The sequence below is a fragment of the Lepidochelys kempii genome, chromosome 1 (genome assembly GCF_965140265.1).
Source record: "Lepidochelys kempii isolate rLepKem1 chromosome 1, rLepKem1.hap2, whole genome shotgun sequence".
NCBI lineage: Eukaryota > Metazoa > Chordata > Testudines > Cheloniidae > Lepidochelys > Lepidochelys kempii.
Genome location: NC_133256.1, coordinates 313,325,679 through 313,337,651, shown reverse-complemented (window position 1 = coordinate 313,337,651; position 11,973 = coordinate 313,325,679). Strand labels below are relative to the sequence as shown.

The 11,973-nt window shown below is 38.4% G+C and overlaps 1 protein-coding gene across 3 annotated transcripts in view; it reads right to left on the bottom strand.

The window, feature by feature from the left end:
- Positions 1 to 1,752: 1,752 nt before the first annotated feature.
- The window catches only part of LOC140905283 (transcriptional regulator QRICH1-like), a 28,251-nt gene continuing 18,030 nt past the window's right edge, over positions 1,753 to 11,973 (bottom strand). For all 3 annotated transcript variants that reach the window (XM_073328301.1, XM_073328302.1, XM_073328303.1), the window contains exons 4-9: positions 10,674 to 10,828; positions 9,287 to 9,401; positions 9,090 to 9,198; positions 6,188 to 6,339; positions 3,311 to 3,395; positions 1,753 to 2,946 (exon numbers count right to left, since the gene is read on the bottom strand). In XM_073328301.1, coding sequence (XP_073184402.1) covers positions 2,760 to 2,946; positions 3,311 to 3,395; positions 6,188 to 6,339; positions 9,090 to 9,198; positions 9,287 to 9,401; positions 10,674 to 10,828 — 803 coding nt within the window. In that variant the 3' untranslated portion in view covers positions 1,753 to 2,759. The remainder of the gene's footprint in view (positions 2,947 to 3,310; positions 3,396 to 6,187; positions 6,340 to 9,089; positions 9,199 to 9,286; positions 9,402 to 10,673; positions 10,829 to 11,973) is intronic.

Genomic DNA, 11,973 nt, shown 5'->3' with positions numbered 1-11,973 from the left:
CACTATATTAATTGTGACAATAGTAACCGGGTAGGTTGTTTACTTGGGCTGTGAACTTCCTTTCATATAGCTGAATCATATCTACCACTAACAAGAGAAAGGCTCATTCAAAATGGGATGGATCTTAAGAATGAAGGCTCAGTTACATACTCTAGACATCCTAACCAATTAAAATTTAACTTTGCCTTGTAAGACTAAATAAGCTCAGCTTTCACATTATCCGCAATTGTAAATTCTACAGCACTTTTACCTTTCTCTGGGTATCATTTGGAAGTGAAAATTTATCTACAATAGTTCATATGTCTAAGTTAAACAGCTGGGCTAATTTTGATTGCATAGTAAACTTAGTAACATAAGATGCACTTCAAACATTTACTTCCTGTGCTGGTGTCTTAGCAGTCAAGAAGGGTGTGGAAGTTGTAGGTTAATTGTTTGTCAGAAATGAGTGGATGAATCCTAATCTCTTCCTACTCTGTTTATGTTTACAGTATGCATATACTCCCTATGAATGATTTGAAGATGCAGTATAGATGATAATTTTATAGCCACAATAGCAGCATTCAATCTTCCAGTGAGGTTGCTGATCACATACTCTAAATGCTGTGTAAAGTGCCTTAGCTCAACCTAAAGATAATTAAAATCCCTTGGTAAGAACAAGCAGTAGGAGGTCATGCAAGTAGTTGCAACAACCGGGATCCAAGCCCTTTAGAGTTACTGGATTTAAGACCTATTCTATGTTTGTCAGTTATTGATATCATGTCTTTACCATACTAGTTTGACTCCAGTTACAAAGTATCTATTGGCCTATTCATCTCAGCAAAAACTAATCCCAGTTACTTGCTCTTGACAACCGCATTTACGATGCTCTGGGCATCATATAGTGCAATTTGACAAACTAGAGGTAGTTCTGAGAAAAAAAAAAACAGTTCCGAAGGAGGTGGGAGGACTGATTGTGACAGTTTAACTAAAAGACTAAAGGGAGAGATATCTGACTCTTTAAAGGATGGAATTCTGAAAGCATAACAAGGAAGAGAGAAAATTAGGAAAGAAAATTTAAGCTGAGCAGGAAAAGCTTCATCACTTCACAAGGGAGGCTATTCTTGAGAGGAAGAAGCCCTATCATTTTCAATTGAAAATGAGTTTAGAGAAGGCTATAGGAACAAGCCTCTATTGGCAGAGATGGGCTGGGTTATTTACTAGGTTTTACCCATCTCACCTTCTCTCTTCATAGTAAAGAGAGGAGAAAAATATGTTCAGAATGGTAATTTGCAACATGTTCATTTAAATTCTTCTGGATATTTACAGCAGGTTGTATGTCTGTATATCCAGAGAGCGAGTGAGAAACATGCACATACTGGTATAAACCAGATCAAATGCCATCCCTCTTTAATTTTAAATCAACCATGCTGACACAAGGTGTCATGCACTGCAATAGATATTTGTCACTGTCAATAGTAACATTTCCCATCTTGGATCAAAAACTACTTCCTCCACTCATAGTACAAATATAAACTAGCAGCATTCTTCTTCAGTCGATAAGCATTTGAAGAGATGTGATCTTAACTCATTTATTGTTTATGCACAATATGATCCGAGTCTGGTTTTAGTGAGCTATTCAAAAATAGTGGGTCAACTTCATTTGTTTCAGCTTCATGTTTAAATGTAATTTTGACAACACTATCAAAAGCAAAGTTTATTTTCAAGACAATTAGTATTGAGTTTGTAAATAAGATAACATAGCATAATCTATAATACTTCCACTAACAAACTCCATTTTTCCTACTGTTGATCTATACAGTATTATAATGTGAAAAATATACAAAATCTCCCTGGAAAGGGTGAACTTACGTCAACAAGATACTTTACAGCCATTGCTACAATGTTTAAGTGGCTGGGTTGTGGTAAGGCACTAGATTACTGAACTGAGGTAAATTTGTATAGATCTGTGTACATACAGAAGGCTCGCATAACACAGTTGATTCCAATAAAGTGTCAAGGGTGTAGTGAGATATTTATCGATGCACATACCCACAACCTAGAATTAGGAACAGTCTCAGAGCTTCAGGTGTCTTTATTGCCCCAGCTTTTGAAAGTGAGGTAAATTCTTTCCCTGCTGACTAAAGAAAGTAATGTTTTAATGTAAGCTATCCAACCTTATACAAATATTGGCCACAAGGCATTTAAGGCAGTTAGATTTCCTACTCCTCTCAAAATACTATTTCTCCAAAGTCTATCCTTTGCAAATAGACTAGTCATGGTAGCATCCTTTTAACAAGGAAAAAAATGTAAAAGTCACTCATTTTATAGAGAAAATTATGCCTGCATTGCACTATTAGTAAGTCACAGTGTAAAGTAATATAATTCAGTAACCACTATTTCCATTGAGGACTTTGATAAAAACTGAATTTGTATACACTTCCCACTGTCAATTCAGTTTAAAGAGCTATGTACTTATAAATTAATCAAAATGACACATTTGGGACTCTGATTTAGCTGGTGTTTCACAGTATTAGTACTAGAACCACATCTGTCCCTCTTTAGATGAGAGTATAATTAGACAAATATGAACAAAATAGGAAATCCACTTTGTGGAATTTAGCAAATTGGTACTGTTAAAGGCTATTTACTCATAGCATTCAGTCATCTTCTAGTAAAAAGAAAGCATTAGCTACAGACAGTCTTCCATGCCTTATGAAAAAAATTGTATTTACAATTTTATATTAAGGGCATTGTTGTAACTTATCCATTTGTCCTTGTTGCTATGCTGATATATGGGTCTTCGCATGTGCTTCTTGGACCTCCTTGACCACCAGAATTCTAGTCAACATCTGCTCCATCACATCCACTTTCACAGGCTGAGCAGAGTACCAGATAGGACTGTTTGGTGCCACGACTGGTTCAGGGACCAGATAGAAGGCATCACTTGGCCCTTTGACACCTTGGGGGCTATAAGGAAAGTTTGAATTATACCAAGCACCACACTACTTAGTTATACTCCTTTTAAGCGTAAAATTAGTACTGACTTTCTTCTTTATTATGTAATAAGATATATTTGCTCCCACACATAAAAAGTTGCTAGCTTTAGGCATCCCTCTTTGAATTAGCAGTGATCCTCTCTTGGCAAACTCAGACTGGAATAGGTATTTGTTGTGGTGTGAAGCCCAAGTATTAAATGAGGGAAGTCAATCATTATAGAAGAGAAAATCTTTCCCTGTGAACTGCTGAAGTTGTTATAGCTAGTATGATGAAATGTGTTGAAAGCCATCAAATGTTTAAAACTAGTGTAGAAAATAAGTCCTTAGAGCCTTACCATTTAAAGCAATAGAAGTCATACAGTTTTATGGGGCACTGCAAAGGGTTGTCCGGGTTTTCAGGTTGTTCCACGTAAGTCTCATCTGCAAATCAAAAAAGAGACAAATAGTGTGCAGTATGTTCACAATACAGCATTTAGTTTCAATAAAGTATTTTTACTGATGAATGTTTAAAATAGTATTATTGATCAAAAACTGTCTTATTTCAACATTTAAAAAAAATGTTTTTATAGCAGCTAAATATTTCAACAACAGGCACACCATTATTGTAGTATAAGAAACGTATTGCTCTTGCCAATGTCTGACCTAGTCTGTGGATAAATGATTGACAGCTTAGGAAAATAAAGCCAATCTGGTATGTTGTACTAGCAGATAAATGTCAGCCATACTGATTATCGGTATGCACAATTTTTATCATAGGAAACAGAGGGTGAAGCTCATGCAACAGTGAAGTACTCCCGGCAGACAGTGGCAGCTAAAAACATGTAGCTATAAAAACGTATACTGCGAGTCATATGGCTGACCTAAAACATAAGAATTTAACCTAATATAAACAAACTGTTCATGTAAAAAGTTATTTACCAGTGATGAGTTTTCTGAATGTATCAGATGAAATCCTGACCCCCGTGAAGTCAACAACAAAAGTCCTATTGATTTCAATGGGGCCAGGATTTCATTCACTGTGTCTGCAGAACCCCATCATAGGTGTTGCAGATCCAGTCTAAAGCAGTCTGACTTTATGGGCATACATGCACCTCTGAAAATCCACTAAAACAACCTATGACTGAGTGATTGCTTCTTAAATTACTTGATTTTGCAAATCCTTTTCAAAAATTACATATGCTTTCTGAGCTAGGAACCATTTTAAAATGCTTTGCAAAAAGAAGTGTATAAGAGACAGGACTTTTCCCTTGCAATCCGCTCAACGGCTCCAGGAGCTGGATCACTAGGATTGATGCCATTTCACTAGCCTAGTGAATGCCTGGGCATCGTGGAAGGGACTGATTTGTAAACAGGTAAAAATTCTGTTGCATGTCTTGGTGGGTAGTGTTTAGCTTCCACTGGATAAGTAGACAAAGTGTCATTCCCCAAACTGGCAGAAGGAGAAAGGAGATGAGGGGGAGACAGAGAAGAGGCAATACTGTCAACCTTCCTAAGGACTCCAAATCCTCCATTCTTTTAAGTAAATCCTATACAATTTCTTTGGATGAAGTCCTAACTAATATATATATACATTTAAGTTGATTTAGACCCTCTGGAAACCAAGTCATAGTCTCTTTAGGAATAGCTGCAACCCAACTATTCAAACTCATTTTCATTAATAATCTGAAATGCTTAAACTTAAGTGGTTAGCATTTTTGACTGTCGTATACAGGATGCCTACTGGTTTATATTAAAGTCGCACTGAGAGGCCTCAATCAGCGTTGCAGCCCCAGGCAAACAAAAAAAATGAGGGTCCCTGCCTCAATTTAAGACAAGCTGTAACAAGCAACCACCAAGCAACCTGAAAGAAATGTCAGTAAGATCACATGGTAACATAGGGAAGCTGTGCAAGTTATTCCCACAAAGCATATAATAGGGGTGCCTCAAACTTTTGCAGCATAAAGAAAGTTTTATGGAAAGCCATGCGCTGTTCAATACTTGCAGAAAGTGGCCCAAAAGAATAAAATATGCATCCAGCCTTTCTGGAGACCAACTCTATTCAGAAAAGTTATAGTAACCAGTGTTTGATGCTCTTGTAGAGTCTGAATGTACCCTCTCATTCTATAACTTAGGAATCACCTCAAGAGTTCATCTGTACATGCACAATCCTCTCAGGCAGTGGACGCAGGGATTTCATTTGAGCATATATCTGATGCTGTTTCTTTAAGCAATCTACTATGCCTTATGGCCGCAGAGAAGATACTCAACCATTATGGGGCAGAGCGTATGTAAAGTAGACCTGTAGTAACTGGAGAATGAAGCCAATCACTTGACAGTTCAGAGCACAGAATGAGTTGTAGTTTGTTAAACTTCTAAATAGGCTAGTTCCATGGCTCCAGCCATTTTGGAAAATGTCTGGGACAATAGCCTGCCAGTATGCTGGAGACAAAAATCCTCTCCCCTACAGACTGTCAATGTGAACTCCACACACAGATTGATGACAGGTTATAGTTTTAAGGAGAGAAACACACACACACTGAAGAGGGCAGATATGCTTCACCAAGGCAGAGGTGTGTGTGCATGTTTGTAAATTAGGAGGAGTTCAGGGAGCAAGGAAATGGCCCAAGCATTTTGAGCATAAGTGATCTAAAATATACATAGCGTAACGCCATCTATGAAAGAAATCCTATGTCTGGGTTTCTAAAAGAACTAGATGTAGAAAAGATGAAAAAAAAAAACATGAAGGGAGAGAGGAGAAAGGAAAAAAGCTTTAATAAAAGTTGAAAAAAATCTACTATCTCCAAAAACATGAAAGTTGGAATTTTTAAGAATACCCTGTATTTAGCGCTGGCCTACCTTTGCTCTAGTTGATTTCAGTGGGTGCAGAGTTAGGCCAATAATGAGTGCATTTGAGGGTCCCAACCCAGATGTGCATCACTAGGGCTGGGGAGTACAATCTAAAGCTCCAGTCCTGAGATTGACTCCACACCAGCTAACCTCTGCTTCCTTTAAGAACCCCACTGACTTAAATGGGGCTCTGCACAGTTGGAGGGGTTCACCTACAGTTATCTCTGCAGGAACAGGGTCTAAGCATATATGTACACTAACAGCAGTGCTCAGATTCCAAACAAATTGCCAAGAAGGCTTTTTTGTCATGTCCTTCACAATCTTAGTGGCAAACAATGGTACACAATCATTTTAAAGGTTATTATCCTAGTCTAATGAGTTCAAACCTTTTCGTCCTCCCAGAATCTGTCCATAAAGCCTCAGGAATCGTATTATAGAACATTTGTCCTTTCCGATGCCTGTATTTTTCCTGGTCTGCTTCAGAATTTTGGAAAAGGCTAGCTGTGCATGCTGCTCCACAGTTTTCAATATGAAATACCTACTCACATACAAGAGAAAAACAATTATAACTCAGTTTTGGAGAGAGAGAAAGAGTTGGCAGACTCGGCAGGGAGTACTTAAAAAAAAAAGTGAGGAGAAATATTTTTTAAAAGGCTTTCCAGATTCTCAATAAAAAGTATAGCTTTGGACTGTGGACCAAATCCTGACCTGCTATACCTGTGTAAACCCAGAGTAATTGGATTCACTAGTACTGTTTTATGGCACAACAAGAATTCAGAATATAATCCAATCTATTCAAAGTCACATTCTGACTTCAACTAATTATTTGAGCTCATCTAGACCTCACATCAAATTTTAAAAAGGTCACTTCTGCATTGTACCAAAACCAGAAGTGAGGGCAGACAGCTGAAACATTCCCTAATATCTCACTATACAGGTGTTTCCTTTTGGAGGTTAATCTATGGACTTGATCCTGGAAGTAACTCTGTTGGGCTACTCATGTGAGCAAAGTGAGTATTTGCAGGATCCAATACTATGTTAGAAAACATCACTTAATCCTGCAAAGACTTATGCACATGCTTAATTTTACACATTGTGAGTCGTCTCACTGAAGTTTCAGCTGGATTGGAGCTTTAGTGAAAACTCAAGGGTTGTTTGAGATCTTACTCCACTTGCTGTATACTCCTAATTTGTACCAAGGAGTCTTAAGCAACATTATAAAGAATCTCTAATAGCAAATAATCAGCTCTGCCTTCCACCACCATAAATAAAAGGAACATAAATCAACATGAAAGAGAAACAGGAAGACAGACTAAAAAATAATTGTAACAACCCAAAATCAGATTCTGAGAGCTATTTATTACGGCATAGTAAACAGAATAATCTTTCAAAATAAACGCGTTCTGAATGCTTCAAACTTTTTTTATTTGGGGAATGAGAGGAAGGTTAAAATATTGGTACACTTTTCAGTAGTTGAAGGCACTTACAGTATGTCTACACAGGGATAAAATACTTACAGCTAGACCACATCAGCTGAATTGGGCTCTGGGGCTGAAAAAAAAAAAAAAAAAAAAACACACCACAGCCTAGATGTTAGGGCTTGAGCTGGAGCCTGAGCTCTGGGACTCTGTGAGGGGGAGGGTCGCAGAGCTCAGGCTCCAGCCTGGGACTGAACATCTATACAGCGATTTTTAGCTCTGCAGTCTGAGTCCATTAGCCTGAGGCAACTGACCTAGGCCAACCAGGTCTTTAATCCCTGTGTAGACATACTCTCCAGCTCTTATTCAACAAAGCATTTAAGTATGTGCTTGAAGCTAAGCACATGGTTAAAACCATAATCCAAAGCCAACAGAACTCAAGGGAAGTCTTTCCATTTACCTCATTGAACTTTGGATCAGTGCTTAAGTGCTTTGAAGAACTGGGGCCTTAATCTTTAGCCTAATGACAGATCAAAAGTGCGTAACAGTGACCTAGGAATGCACATTCTATTGTGATGTTATTTAATTCCAATCTGTTTAAAATCATTACACACTGAAATTCATTTCAACTATAAAAAGAGTAATGCTGTCTTTTATGAGATTGCAAAATGAAGTTTATTTTAAATTTCTGTTTTTGGCAAAACATTTAAGTCTCTATACCCCCTAATATTTGGACACATCTTGTAATTAATGTTAATACTGCTTTGTGTTTTTGTTGATTCTGGTGCAGAAAGAAAAACTATTTAAAAAAACTAGGAATGGTATTTCTTTGTTAACTGCAGTAACAGAGGAAAAATACAAAACTTGCCTTGCACAGAACAGTGATTTTTTTTTTATTAAAGTAAAGGCACTAACAAATATTTTAAGAGGATATTATTTACCAGATAATTTTAAAGGGAAGTCAAATTCAGACCAACATGAATTGAAACAGTTACTTTAAAATTTTAGTAAATGTTTATCTTAATGCTTTTGTCAATACACATCCTAAATAGAGTCAAAGATCATCTTGTAATATAATTGAATACAACCAGCATGCGGTCAGGAAGAATCATTGATTTAATATCTACCTTATAAATATCAGAATATTTAGTTTTATACAGAGAAAGAATATATTTACACAAAGGAAGAATAAGTCAACATATATTATAGGACTTCTGGATTCCAACCTGTTTTTAGAAAGTTAAATTCCAATTTGAGATGAACAATTCAATGCCAATGTAATTAAGTACATTAAAATTCTAAATTATACAATTAGGGTAAGCAAGTGGTGGGGGGAAGAGGAGGGAGGGAAGTGTAAAAGCTTAAGACACTAATGCAGGGATTGGCAACCTTCGGCACGTGGCCCATCAGGGTAATCCGCTGGCAGGCCATAAGACACTTTGGTTACATTGACCATCAACAGGCATGGCCCCATGCAGATCCCAGTGACCACAATTTGCTGTTCCCAGCCAATGGGAGCTGTGGGAAGCGGTGGGCTGCAGGAATGTGCTGGCCGTCGCTTCCCACAGCTCCCGTTGGCCAGGAACGGTGAACCGCGAAATCGAATGACTACTCCCAACATGCACTATCTACTCCCCCGCCCCCTTCAGTTCACCGTGTGCACTATTCATCAAGAGATCATGAGAATTTGAGCAAAACACAAATAGTAAGGTTTTGGCAAGCATTAAAAGTATATTTACCAATTCATCTGTTTGGTATGCAGGGGATAGAAGGAGTTTGGGAAATCTTTTTCAGCAAGTTACAAAAACTAAGCCATTTGGTAGGCTACATAAACTCAGACATGGAAGACTTTTATAGAAAACATTCTTACTTAGTGTTGAAATACATCAGTGTGAACAGGAGAGTAGCAGGAGAATGTGCTCCAAGTTGTTTGCAGTCCCATAACATTTCCTCCATGATACAACTAGACAGAACATACCCTGGAAAACAAATACTGATACTAATAAATTCATGTCAGAACATAGTCAAGTACAGACTTCATTTCCCCCCCAATGTTTCTCCACTTACCAGAGGGGCTCACTCTTGGACACCATCCCTTCATCACGCCATGAAGCCTTTCCAAAAACTTCACATAATAAAGATCAGCAAAAATGTTGTCAATTCTGTCATTGTCAAACATATACTATGAATAAAAAAAGAAACAGATGTTGGTAGGATAACAACTGAAATGAAAGCTTAGTTATAAAATGAGATCTAGTAAAACAAAGTTAGTTAACCTCTGTGTCGTCTCAACCATAAAATGGCTCAGAATGTAAACTCTACAAAAACATTACTCACTCAGTACAGAAGAACAGGAACATCAGTAAGTCTTCATCATTTCACACTAACATTTTCCCTAGTGGATTGGCCTAGCATGTTGGAATTTAAATTCTTTTTTTTTTTTTTTTTTTTACAATCATCTCATGTTTTAAATGAACCACTGACAAAGTTCTACTGACTTTTGCATGAGAGCGCCATTCCCATAAACTAGTACATTTTTAAAAAATTGGATTTTAAGTTTGTTCTATTTAAATTATTACAGGGAGAAAAATGAAACCAGATTCCCTTCCACCCAAATAGTCTGTCTCAATAATGCCTGTGACACAAGCATATACATCAACTTACTCCATTTAGACTTTAGTCATCTGAACAATAAACTGGAAAGTGAGTTTTGCAAGGACACAGTGAATTCAGAAACACTTCAAGAATATAAAGCTCATTAGTCCTATTGATCAGGTATCAGCAATACAGGTATTTAAGACTTATTGGAACAGTGTGTGCAAATTTACTATCACTGGCCTCGTCTACGCTAACAAAATTAATACCTATGTTCTAACAGTTCAACTGATGGCTGTTAACACTACCTGCACCTGAGCCCTATCTATTTTATAGGCTAAAACCTGCTCCACACTAAGTTCGCTTAGCAACACATCTTGAAGGATGGACTGAACAACAAGCTGTGGGTCGTCCCATTCCCATTCCCGCTCCACCCTCCCCCAGCCACCCAACTATTTTGGATCTCTTATCATGAAAGCTTTAGTATGCTGAGTATTGAGGAATCCTATTATGCCTGAAAAAGCCCAAATTGTGCCCTTCCCCAAACCCCTCCAATTCCAACCCCCACCATCCTCAGGTTCAAAATTTTAAGCTTCCACTGTTTAATTCTATATTTTAACAAACTATTTTATGGGATTGCGCAGAACACATTACATTCTGCATTAGTGACACGGTTTCAGGAAAGGGAATATATGCTTTTTCAACTCGGCATGAGTATCTACAATCAGCTCTCTCAAATTTTCTTTGGCAACTAGCTCTCATGGGTTCTGTCCTGAAGGGGAAAACAATACTTTTCATGTAAGATCTAATTCTCCGTGTACAGTAAGAGTCCAACAGCCAATATGAATTTTATGTTTACCTTTTGAATACAAAGAAATAAATAATACAACATGTCTGCTTCATAAGAGGAACCATCTTGCTTTCTAGCTTCTTTGATCATTAGGCACAGCCCATAATTCAGTTCTGCTATTGGCACTGAAAGGACATCTTCCCTAAAAGTCATTGGTTTTCTTCCTATAATGTGAAAAGAGCATATTTAGAATCACAGAATATAAGGGTTGGAAGGGACCTCAGGAGGTCCTCTAGTCCAACCCCCTGCTCAAAGCCAAGTTTACGCCAAGTTATTTTTCTCCTGTTCTTTGTCAAGTTAGCATAAACCTTTCTTCTCTCTAATACGTGTGTGATTTCAATGAAGAGGAAATCTTTCATGATATTTTTGATGCTGAGAAGTTTGGGGGTTTTATAAGTGACAAACCACTACATAACCAAGTACACTGCTAGAAAAGAGCTCTGGTACTGTTTCTGGAAACTGCTATAGGTTGAAATATTCTGAATGAGCAGTTTCCAACTAAGGCTCTGTGTAAACTGTATTTTTTTTGTATTAAATCACAACAGCTTCAGGGGTAAGTGTTGGAATTTCATGGAATACCAGAATATGAACAGTTGCTGAGTTCCCTGCCCCGCTGAACTGCTGCAATTTTTCCAACAGCAGAAAGCAGGCATCCCAGCTTCCACCTCCCAGCTGAGGCAGAGGCTGCTTATGGGCGGGCTAAGTAGGTTGATCACATCCTGGGGAGGGCAGGTAAGTGGTGGGCCAGTGGTGGGAGTGGACATGGCAAACTGGGGCAGGGTGTGTGTCATCACATGGTGCTATCCATCCCAGCTCTGGCCCCCCTCACACACATGCTCATGCTCCAAGCAGAAAATTTCTCTCGGCTCCTGCGGTGTCTCCCCTAAGCCAGCCAGGGACTCCTGTGGCGTAGGTTAGGCCAGCCCAGGGTCTCCTAATCCCCATGCATTGTCAGCACCTTTCCCGTCTCCCTGCTGGCCAGACAGAAAGTAACAGTAGCAGTCTAGGCCAGACAGCTAGCACCACATGATGAGACATCTCAATCTCCAACCCCCAACTGCAGTAGCTGAACCCAATACGTTGATTTTTCCAACAGAGGGGAGGCAGAAACAGGGATGCCTCCTTCCGCCTCCCCACTGTTGCAAAAGTCACAGTATTGAGCTAATCTCACCATTTCTGTGCAGTCTGTGAAATCATGATTTACACAGAGCCTTGTTTTATATTTAATAGCCTAATTCTGCAACCCTTAATCATGGATTTCAATGGGATGACTTGTGAAGAAAGATACTATTGAACAAAATCAGGCCCT